At 35.5% G+C, this 12,137-nt stretch overlaps 1 protein-coding gene across 14 annotated transcripts in view; it reads left to right on the forward strand.

Moving 5' to 3' along the window:
* The window catches only part of Birc6 (baculoviral IAP repeat containing 6), a 189,582-nt gene that overhangs the window by 114,145 nt on the left and 63,300 nt on the right, over positions 1 to 12,137 (forward strand). For all 14 annotated transcript variants that reach the window (XM_075955200.1, XM_075955201.1, XM_075955189.1 and 11 more), the window contains 11 exons: positions 752 to 885; positions 2,205 to 2,332; positions 2,726 to 3,288; positions 4,547 to 4,722; positions 5,220 to 5,316; positions 5,453 to 5,647; positions 6,544 to 6,744; positions 9,518 to 9,797; positions 10,408 to 10,664; positions 10,896 to 11,004; positions 11,284 to 11,505. In XM_075955200.1, the coding sequence (XP_075811315.1) occupies positions 752 to 885; positions 2,205 to 2,332; positions 2,726 to 3,288; positions 4,547 to 4,722; positions 5,220 to 5,316; positions 5,453 to 5,647; positions 6,544 to 6,744; positions 9,518 to 9,797; positions 10,408 to 10,664; positions 10,896 to 11,004; positions 11,284 to 11,505 (2,362 nt within the window). The remainder of the gene's footprint in view (positions 1 to 751; positions 886 to 2,204; positions 2,333 to 2,725; positions 3,289 to 4,546; positions 4,723 to 5,219; positions 5,317 to 5,452; positions 5,648 to 6,543; positions 6,745 to 9,517; positions 9,798 to 10,407; positions 10,665 to 10,895; positions 11,005 to 11,283; positions 11,506 to 12,137) is intronic.

Raw genomic sequence — 12,137 nt, forward strand, 5'->3', positions numbered from 1 at the left:
ATGGAAAACCTTTTAGATTGTGTAAAGTGTTGATCCACTTTCTGATTTATTTTATTTCCTATTTAACTCTTTGATACTGAAGATTAAGTTAGTGCAAAGGGTGTGTTTCCTATCTATATTTCACAGGATATAACCTGTATATGACAAAAAGGAATAGCGTTTGCTTCAATTTATTTTGGAGAACTGGTTTAAAATTCTCCAAGTAAGTGTATATTTTTCTGTTTCTGGAAAGATTGTTACTCTAAAATAGGACACTTGAGATTTTGGTCCTTTCTATTTGTCTGTGCATTAAAGAAAGATGTATTGAATGTGATTTTACAGTCTGAAGAGAGGTGAGAGTACCCATGAGGTAGATGAGAAGAGAGAATGTAGTCCCAGCCTGTCTTCTGAGTAGAGGTTATTGAGCCCAGGACTTCATGCATGTGAAGCAAACGCTCTACTATAGGACTTTATTCACAACCCGCTTTGTACTTTTGAGTATGAGACAGGGTCTTCCTGAATTGCCATACGTGGCTTTGAACTCTTGTTTGTAGCTCTAGCAGTCCTAAGCTTGTGGTTTCTCCTCTTGCTCCTGCATCCTCAGTAATTAGGATTACTGGCCAGCACCACAGGCTCATGTGATTGAACTCTCCTTTATTAAGGAATGTAGGATTTCTTTTTTGCAACAAAAAATTGCTTATAAACACTGCATTTCACTATTATTCGGAGTAATTTATTGCTTTCCTTACTCCCTCCCCCTTTTTTTAAATAGCTGGTTCCAGCAGTTCTATTGGAAATCAGGAGACTACAGCTCATTTGTTGGTTTCAGATCCAAACCTTATTCATGTGTTAGTGAAATTTCTGTCTGGTACAAGTCCACATGGGACGAATCAGCACAGCCCTCAGGTAATACAGTCTTTAACTAGTGATGTGCCCAAACCTTTCAGTAAACAGATTTGTAAAGTATAATTTTTTAAAAGTAGCCTTCCTGAAAGGCTGATAGTAAGCTTTTGTCTGTACAGATTCATTTTGTTTGCATCTTTGAGGCAGTGTCTCACTATGTAACCCTGTCTGTTCTGGAACTCACTACTAGACCAGGCTGACTTCGATCACACAGAGATTCACCTGCCTCTGCCTCCTGAAGGTTGGGATTAATGGTAGGTACCACCATTCCCAGCTATTGTTAGTTTTTGAATAATTTAATAAAAATTAAATTTTTTAGTGGGAATTAATGTTTTTCTGCAATTTCTCATTTAACGAGTGCTATTATTAAGGTTGACAATTAATTTAATTATTTTATGATATTAATGATATACCTTAACCAAAAAAATAAGACCCCTAAAATAATGCTCATGAATGAGCTGCATGCATCTCACTGTAGATTTCCTTCATATAAATTTCATTTATGTTGTAATGTAATTCTAAAGTACCTTGGTGGGTTTTATTTTGTTTTACTGTTCATAAATTCTTCTAGGATTGTATAATTTTTCTATCATAGCAAATTAGAATAATAATAATAAAGACCACTAGGTAGAAATTCTGCAGAGACATCTTTAACCTGAGGCATGGTTCATTAAGTGCTGATCACCATCAGTTCTTTTATTGATGAGAAAGATGTTTGGGAAAGAAAATACAAATAGTTGTATTTCAGCTTTAGGGTGTGATTTTTAATTTTGTTGTTGTTTTGGTTTTTTTTTTTAAAAGCTCTTGTTTTACTAGGCACTGAAAACATGACCATTGGTTGAGTCAGTTAATCTGAGTTTTTTATGTTCATAAATGGTTTATTTGCATGTATGCCTGTGTAACAGGTGCTTGCCTGGTGAATATGGAGATCAGAAGAGGACTAGAGTTACATAGACAGTAACCATGTGTGCTCATTGGCCTGGCTTCTCTGGAAGAGCAGCTAATGTTTTTAATCACTGAGTCATCTCTCTAGCCTCTAATTGTTTTCTTTAGGAATCATATTTTTCATAAGGTTCATAAAAATCCATGCAAAATATTCTCATAGTGAATCTTTTTTAGTAATATAATCGTAAAGAAATAAGATTAACAATAGAAGTATTTGAAGACCTAAATCACAAATTTGCTTTTTCTGTCACTGTAAATATTCTCTTCTTCCTCTCAAGAAGCATTCTAGCAGTATACCTCATGGCTTTACACCTGACCCTTTCAGGATGCCATTGGCATCGCTCAGTAGTTTTCAGTGAATATGCTTTTCTCTTCAGGTTGGTCCAACAGCTACACAAGCCATGCAGGAATTTCTGACTCGATTACAAGTACATCTGTCTTCAACATGTCCTCAGATATTCAGTGAACTTTTGCTCAAGCTAATCCATATACTGTCTACAGAAAGGTAAATGACAGCATGTACTCCTGTACGTGTCCTGATATAAAAATGAATACAAAGTCCTCCAAATACACCCCCTCGACACTAATTAGAATTTGTTTGAAACAAATAGGCCAGAGGATAATTGGGTTGAGGGTCTGTAGAGGAAACACTCATTTGGTGTTTTGGTATATCTTGGTCATTTTCATTTCATTTCGTTGTAGTTGTTTTTTTTTTCCTTTATTTCCAAGTCTTCCAGTTCTGTTACAGTAGGTACCTCATAGCTCCACCTGTGTTTTATTGGTCTAATAGCTTAGTAAATTTTTAGCTAAAAGTTATTTTAAATTACTTAAATTCTTCAAAACTACCTAAAGTGATTTAATATTTTAATTAATTCTGTCTGTGTTTCTGTCTCTGCAGGGGGGCCTTCCAGACAGGTCAAGGACCTCTTGATGCTCAAGTGAAGCTATTAGAATTTACTCTGGAACAGAACTTTGAAGTTGTCTCAGTTAGTACTATTTCTGCTGTGATAGAGTCTGTCACCTTCTTGGTGCATCACTATATCACTTGCTCAGACAAAGTAATGTCTAGAAGTGGATCAGATAGCTCTGTAGGTGCTCGAGCTTGCTTTGGGGGACTCTTTGCCAACCTCATTCGTCCAGGTGATGCAAAAGCTGTTTGTGGTGAAATGACAAGAGATCAACTCATGTTTGATTTGTTAAAACTTGTTAACATTTTAGTACAGCTGCCTCTTTCAAGCAATAGGGAATACAGCGCAAGAGTGTCCGTGACCACTAATACAACAGATAGTGTTTCCGATGAAGAAAAAGTCTCAGGAGGCAAAGATGTCAATGGAAGCAATACCAGTATTCCAGGATCTCCTGCCTATGTTGCTGACTTAGTCTTAGCCAACCAACAGATTATGAGCCAGATTTTGTCTGCTCTAGGCCTGTGTAATAGCAGTGCCATGGCAATGATAATTGGTATGTATTTGGAATCTTAATCTTTTCTTGGTATTATACCTAGTCTTACTTTTTTTTGTAGGATTTTTGCAAGAACTTAATGTTATTAGTAAATACTTTCATGGAATGACTTTGTAGGCAATGAATTATCAAAAGATTGTATGTGTCAGTTTCAAAAATTCTGAGAAACACTTAAAAAGTAAAGTAAGAAATCCAAATTAACCAGGCACAAACCTTTAATTCCAGCACTGAGAAGGAAAAAGAAGGCTCTCTCTGAGTTTGAGTTCAACATGGTATACATAGGGAGTTATAGGTCAGCTAGGAAGACCCTGTGTCAAAAAAAAGGTCTTAAGTGCCATGATTTATATGTAAATGCCTGGAATGACTTCAGTGTATTAGAGACCAGTAAGATGTACTTCTTCTTGCTTGCTTCTATGATGCATATTTTATTATACTTTTACATGCCATTGTTTAGCTTTTCTACCATTTAGAAACAAATATATTTTATTACTTTGAATACACTTTAACAAAATGTGACAAAGTTCATTTCTGATACATTTTCTGCCTACTAGTATTCCACTCCCCCCAATCCCACCCCACCCCCCGTTTTCATATGTATGGTTATTTTATCTGGATGTCTACACCAAGTTCATGCAATGCCCTTGGATTCTAGAAGAGGTCATCAGATCCCCTGTGACTGTAGTTATAGACAGTTGTGAGCTAGCTACCATATTGGTGCTATGAATCGAAACTGGTTCCTTGCCAGGTGGCGGTGGTATATGCCTTTTTTCAGCATTCAGGGGGCAGAGATAGACAGATCTATGTATGTTTGAGACCACCTGATCTACACAGCAAGTTCTAGATAGCCAGGGCTACCCAAAGAAATTCTCTCTCAAAAAACAAAAATCTAGGTAGGTCCTCTGGAAGAGGAGACAGTACTTGTTATCTAGACTCTTTATTTTCTTCTTGACTCAATGCTAGAATTTAGAGCGATGTTGTATGTTAGTCATATAGTATTACACGTTTTTTATAGCATCTTATAGTGGGAGATCTCATGTAACTTGATGCCGCCACGAAATCATATTTTATTGGATATTGCTATAAATATTTTAATCTTTAGAGGTGTGTGTGTTTGTGTCTGTCTGTCTCTATTCATGAGGAGGAGACTTACGTACCCATCTTTTAGTGTTTTTTTTTAACTGCCTTTTTAAACTTTATATATTTTTTTTTTGTTTTTATGTGTGTAGTTTAAAAAATGTGTAATCTTTTATTAAACTAGGTGCAAGTGGCTTACATCTCACCAAACATGAAAACTTTCATGGTGGTTTAGATGCCATATCAGTTGGAGATGGATTATTTACAATATTGACAACACTTAGTAAGAAAGCCTCTACCGTCCACATGATGTTGCAGCCAATCTTGACCTACATGGCCTGTGGATACATGGGCAGACAAGTATGTTCTTTCCAGCAGCAGCTGCAATAATTTGGACAGTTTGATAGTAATGCATGTAGAGAATTATATATCAGACAGATTAATAGTTTTTACCTAATGTGTCAGAAAATAACACAGTAGTTAATGAACAAAGTAAATTTTATTTCAGTTTTAATAGAAATTGAAGAATAAAATTCCTTTGCATGGTATTCTCAAAAATAAGTTGAGGGTTAGTAAAAGAAAATATAGACGGGGAAATAACACTACTACTTCTGCTTTCTCTAAGGTCGCATAGTTGACTATCAAGCTGTTACCGAGAACTACTTAAGATAGTCAACTCTTCAGAAATCATCTATCTTTCTTTTTAGTTAAGGGGATTAGTGTAAATTTTTATTTAATGTAATATTTAAATTAATTCATTGGTAATTTCATACATTATAGTTTGATCATATTAAGAAATATAATTGTCCAAATTCACAGGGACTTCTAAAATCACATTGTATTTATTTACTTTTTAGGGTTCTCTTGCTACTTGCCAGTTATCTGAACCATTGTTGTGGTTTATTTTGAGAGTATTGGATACTAGTGATGCCTTGAAAGCATTCCATGATATGGGTAAGATAAAACCCCACATGCTATCATTTTAGCATGATCTTGGTATTATTATGTATTCATTTTTGTATTCTGTGAATTCTTGATGTCCAGTATTATTTCTCTGATTGTTTTTATTTGGTATTCTTTGTGAGTTTAGGTGGAGTTCAGCTTATTTGCAACAATATGGTTACCAGTACAAGAGCTATTGTGAACACTGCAAGAAGTATGGTGTCAACTATTATGAAATTTCTTGATTCTGGTCCAAATAAAGCTGTTGACAGCACTTTGAAAACAAGAATCCTTGCCTCTGAGCCTGACAATGCAGAAGGGATCCATAACTTTGCACCCCTTGGTAAGAAAACTGTCCTTGACTCACTACTATGAGTTGATATAGGATAATGTGAAACAAAATTAGTTGTTGACACAGTTGATATTAGATTAGTACCATTTTAAATATAAGCAGTTGCTTTTATAGGCTGTCAGTACCAGAACAATTCTACTAAAGAACAAAGATTTTAACAGGTTTCTTTTTCTATTTTTTTTTTTAAAGTAAAAGAGTTTCTTTCAACTTCCAAGTTGAAATAGATGTACAGTGTATGGACCTATGACATTTTTAGGTCTGTTTTCTCTTTCAATGTTAATCAGCTTTAAAGAACTTAAATATTAATATCTTAAAGACTTATTTTAAATATGTATTTCTTTATACTGCATTTCTTTTCATGCTTTTTTTAATGCTGTTTCGTTAAGATGAACATTTGAGAAATAAGATCATTACTTTCATGGTAAAAGGTATTGTGGACAGTTGGTGGTTTTGGGGGGTGGGGTTTTTTTTGTTTTGTTTTTTGATACAGGGTTTCTCTGTGTAGCCCTAGCTGTCCTGGAACTAGCTCTTGTAGACCAGGCTGGCCTCAAACTCACAGAGATCCACCTGCCTCTGCCTCCTGAGTATTGTATTAAAGGCATGTGCCTCCGTTGCTTGGCTTAGAGCTTGCTTCTTAATTTAAAGATTGCACTAGACTGTGTTCACTAGCAATCATTTGTCATCTGAATAATGAACTTGTCACCTTATCAGTCTTACTATTGGGAATACTTTGATAATCATGCTTGGTGACTGTAAGTGTTGCAGTTCCGCCAGATGTTTATTTTCTGCTCTTTTTGTTGTTTAATATTTATGCTATCTGAATATTTCTCAGTGTCTTGCTGTATCTTTTCACAAGTCTATATGTTAATTAAATTGTTTTTTTATAGGTACAATCACATCTAGTAGTCCTACTGCCCAACCAGCTGAGGTGCTTTTGCAAGCCACACCACCCCATAGAAGGGCTCGTTCTGCTGCTTGGTCCTACATCTTTCTCCCAGAGGAAGCTTGGTGTGACCTTACTATCCACCTGCCTTCAGCAGTGTTGCTTAAGGAGATACATATCCAGCCTCACCTTGCATCTCTTGCAAGTGAGTATTATGATGCACTATGAGAATAACACTAATTTAGAAACAGGTGAAATAGAAAGTACTATTGAGCAAGCCACAATATAGTCACATTTGATTTTAGGCTGTATGTGTATTTAATCAGTTTTGAGTGGATTATTTTAAATTATCACCAAGTAAGTAATTTCTTATTAAATGAAATGGTGTCTTTTTTGCATTATTGTTTATTTCATTTGGTTGTTAATTAGATACACTTTTTCAAAATATTTTAGAGTAAATTCTTTAAAATATTTGAAAAAAATCAGTTCCTTAGGTACAGAACTCTGTAGTGTATTCATTAATAGTACTTGATACTGTTTTTCACTTTCTGTCACTTAGATTCTTATATTAAGACTGTTACATTCATTTGCTTCTCATTGTTACCCAATGTCACTCAGTTGTCTGGAAACTCTGGGAGATTTCATAGATTGTTACTGTATTTGAAAGAATATTTTTATTTGAAAGGTAGGCTCATTTAGTTATGTTATCCAAACTATTCTCTAATCACATACAGCTAATATAAGGTGAAAGTCAGGCATAATGTCATGTGCTTATAATTTAATCTCAGGGGAGTATGATGTAGGAGGGTCTTAAGCTTGAGCTAGCCTGCATTACCAAATAAAATTAAACAACTCTGAAAGAATAATATAGTCTAAAACCTTACTTTAGCAGGTCAAAAAATGTAGCACAATTAATAAAAACCCAGAGACAGATTGGGGTTCAACCTGAAGTTCAGACAAGCCAAACAGCCAGCCACTGGCTGTTACCTCTACCTCAGTACAAAATGGTGATTCTGCCTCCAGGAATCTCAGAATGAGACTGTGTTTGAGAGCTGTCATCTCTTGTTTTATATTCCTCTCTAGGACTGGGAATAAAGGCGTGCACCACTATCGCCCAGTTTCTGTGACAAACTATAGAGTGGCTACTGGGCTTAAAGGTGTGTGTCACCATTGCCTGGTCTGTAGGGCTGACCAGTGTAACGCCCATACTACCCGATGGTATGTGAGCCGGAAACTAAGCTGGAGACTTAAAAATAAATGCACACACAGGCAGACACGGGGACACGGGTCCTCCTTGATACAAGAGTGCCAAATTTATTGTTCTCCAGGGAATCTGATATAGAAATCCTTAACTAATAGCCATGCCCAGCTCTCAGGATTTTTCAGCTGCAGGCCTCATGCTCAGAGCAGCTGCAGGCACAGGTGTTTTGCTCAGTTCACTCCAGCAAACAAAGGATCTGAGGCAAACAAAAAAGTCAAGGAGCCAGGGGTCTGTAGCCCCTAACAGACCAGTAGGCCTGTTTTACTCTCTGATCTTTAGGCAAGCCTTATTTATTAAAATACTAATGAAATATCACTACATTTTCTTTTTTTTGTTTATAATAAAAAATAAAGGCTATAACTAATATAAGAAAACCTATATAAGTACAATGACTACATGCAATATATACAGGCAATAAATACATCATTTAAAAGACAAAGTACTGCTTGACAGAGTAACATAGGCTCCTATCTCTATTTAGGCTTGGTAGGATTAAAGTTCAGGGTCTACTTGGGCATCATAATGAGTGAGCAACTTAGGGGGACCTAGTTTTAAGGTAAAAACAGTGAAATGGTCTAGTGATGTAATTCATTGATGCGACATTTTCCTATTAGGCGCTGGCTTCAATCTCTAGCATTCTTTCTTAACTTCCTTTCTTCCACAGTGAACTAAAGTTCAGTTAGGTGATTCTGATATGAAAGAGCTTTTATTTGGGAGTTGATTGGTTGTATAAATGTGGATAGATTTTACATGTGGGAATGAGGAAAGCAAGTACAATGTAGGTGAAGAGAGCAGATATTTATGCATGCTTAACGAACAGTTACTGTATGTGTTCCAATGAAAACTGAATAAACTTATTATTAATTAGTCGTGGGAATTTCTAGTGTTTTTGATTTCTTATGAATGTAAATAAATATAGCTAATAGTTTCTTGAAGTGTATTTAAAGTTATAGTTTACAAAGTTTTTTAAATTTCTCTAATCCATAGTGTAAGTGGCATTTAATTGCCAGCTAATAAAATTATACTTAGTGTGTTTATCATTGGAATTAAAAACAAAACCAATTTTCAAGATTTTTCTTTGATAGATACGTTTCCTCTATAGTTCTGTGATGTGGGTAGTAATGACCCTGTGGGAGTTGCCAGTTGTACCTCACTGGGATTCCTTAAATAACAAGAATTGATTTACTTTTAACTTTTAAGACTGGTACAGGTTTAAAGTGCAAACAAAATTAAAGGTGAAACCAGTTTTAAAATTAACTTGCGAATTTAAACAGTGTTGCAAATTGGCAGTATGAAGTCCTGAACCATATTCTGTTCTTCTCAAATTATTTTAAATAGCTAATCTTAACGTTAACTTAGTATAGTGTTCATGACAGTTTTGGTAGAACAGGAATAATGAATAATTGCTTGTTAGGTTGGAATATTTTGCCTTTTGGGAGTATCAGTTAATGTGTGTATTGAAATCCACAGTTACTGTTTTCTTAGGTGAATATTTCATTATTTGCGATTATTTTAATTATTCAAGGTTATATTAAAAACATCTAATATTATGATGGATGTTTGTGGCAAGGTATTATTTGTTCTATATAATACTTTAGTAAGTTTATAGTGTAGATACCTGGAAGCTGCCAAATTAGTGGAATTTGTATTAGAGTGTGTCATCTAGTTTACTTTTGTGTGTGTGTGTTTGTGAATATTCATTTCTTTCTTTCTGTAGCCTGCCCGTCCTCGGTGTCTGTTGAAGTAAGTGCAGATGGAGTTAACATGCTGCCTCTGTCAACTCCTGTTATCACCAGTGGTCTCACCTACATAAAAATTCAACTTGTCAAAGCTGAGGTAGCTTCTGCCGTCTGCCTCAGACTGCATCGTCCTCGGGATGCTAGCACACTAGGCCTTTCACAGATTAAATTATTAGGCCTAACTGCTTTTGGGACCACGTCCTCAGCCACAGTTAATAATCCCTTTCTTCCATCTGAAGATCAAGTTTCCAAAACAAGGTATGTTTTTTATTTCTTACTCTTAAAAGATCTCTGTGAGATCAAGGCCAGCCTGGTCTACAGAATGAGTTACAGGACAGCTGGGGCTACACAGAGAGTCTCTGTCTCAAAAAAAAAAAGGAAAGAAAGTATGTGTTCTGTGATACATTTTCTATGTTAGATCATAATAAGTTGTTCTGTGGGTGCTTATATAATTCCTAGTTCTCTGGGGTATAATGAAATATTTTGTGGGGTATAGCAATGAAACAGTAAGTTGAGGTGCATGTGTATTTAGTCTGTAAGTTGACCCATGTTGTGTGTAGTATGTTTGTTTTTCTAAGTTTCCGTTTTGGAATTATAATCTTGCTTTAGGAATTCCCAAGTACTTGCAACAGTGAACCCAATCTTTTGTGATTGATCAATGTCAGTTAATAAGAGTATCATTTCACCCATACAAGGGTCTTAAGGTCCCCTCTGTGGGCATTATTTTATTCAGAAAACTTACTATGTGTTTAATTCAGTACTGTGTTTTCAGCATTCCAGAATGTTTTAAAGATAAATTCTGTTTTATTCCTGCAATAATTAAGGTACTTATGTTAATATACGTATACTTTTGAATTTTGTATTTCAGCATTGGATGGTTACGGTTATTACATCATTGCCTTACTCACATAAGTGATCTGGAGGGAATGATGGCCAGCGCAGCTGCACCTACTGCCAATCTGCTACAGACGTGTGCTGCCTTATTGATGTCACCATACTGTGGAATGCATTCGCCCAACATTGAGGTTGTGCTTGTAAAGATTGGGTTGCAGTCCACTAGAATTGGCCTGAAGCTTATAGACATTCTCCTAAGAAATTGTGCAGCATCAGGCAGTGATCCTACAGGTGACTATTGACTTTGCTCTTACAATTTTTATATACCTACATAGTAATCATACTTGAACTACATAGTATTTGTAATTATCTTTCTGAAATGAATTTCTCTTAAAGCTTTGTTACTTTTGAACTGTTTTGTCATAATTTATAACTGCCATTTAATTAATAACTTAAAATTGTAAGCATATTATTCATTTTAAGTTGGCTAATTAAAAAAATCCCCTCCCCCCCTTTACTTAGATTTGAATAGTCCTTTACTTTTTGGAAGGCTGAATGGACTTTCCTCCGATTCTACAATAGATATTCTTTACCAGCTTGGTACAACTCAGGATCCTGGAACTAAAGACAGGTAGATGTTGGTATTATTTTTCTTTTAATCACAAACATGCTGCAGTGAATTGGACTTAATACTCTTCATTAGGAAGGCCTCATAAAAGTTAAAACAAATATTATATATCAGTATCTATCTATGTGTCTTATATAGTGGAACCTAAATGTAGATTCTATATGTTTAGACATAATTTGATTGCTTTTGACCTAAAAATTTTGCCTTCCCTGTACTAGTTCCCATGTTTATTTCCAATATCAGTTGTAGCATTACTATACTTTCTTTCTTTTTATTTTAAAGAATTCAGGCCTTGTTAAAATGGGTCAGTGACTCTGCAAAAATGGCTGCATTGAAGAGAAGTGGCAGGATGAACTATATGTGCCCGAGCTCATCAGCTGTTGAATATGGTCTTCTCATGCCGTCCCCCTCTCATCTACACTGTGTAGCAGCGATTCTTTGGCACAGTTATGAATTGCTTGTAGAGTATGATTTGCCAGCATTGCTCGACCGAGACCTATTTGAGTAAGTCTTGAGTGCTACCCTGTCCTCTTTCCTGGGGAGCTAGATTATTTTTGGTTTTCACTTGAACCAAACCACCACGTAGAGTGTTTTGTTTGTTTCAGTGGTTCATTAGTTGTTTTCCACTCTAAAGGTGGTAGAACCTGGGAGAATGGAGCCTAAAAATGAGGTGGATTAAAGTTTCATGCAATAGCCAGCTCTATTCAGAGCATCAGACAATTTATATTCTCTTCAGTCACTTTACTCAAGTGACTCTTATTAACACACATGGCAAAAGCTTGTTTTTTCATACCAGTGTATGAATAGTAACAGCTGAAGTAAACTTATTTCTGTCCATTATACCTGAGAAGAGCATGGCAATGCATTTCAAGACTAATTTTGTTTTTGAAGAAACTGAGGTTACAAGTCAAAAGTCTTGTTTTCTTGGAATTCCAAGCACTCAAAATTCTCAAATGAGAATTCTTTTTTGAACTGTGTTCCAACAAATGGTGATAATTTTTTCTTGATAATAACAAATTTGGAAATAATACAAAAGTATAAATGAGATAACAAATTTTATTTTCTCCCATGCTGGGGATTGACATGCTCTACTACTGAGCTATACTCCCAGCCTTGTTTTAAGATTGATTAGCAAT

This window comes from Microtus pennsylvanicus, chromosome 21 (genome assembly GCF_037038515.1).
Source record: "Microtus pennsylvanicus isolate mMicPen1 chromosome 21, mMicPen1.hap1, whole genome shotgun sequence".
NCBI classification, from domain to species: domain Eukaryota; kingdom Metazoa; phylum Chordata; class Mammalia; order Rodentia; family Cricetidae; genus Microtus; species Microtus pennsylvanicus.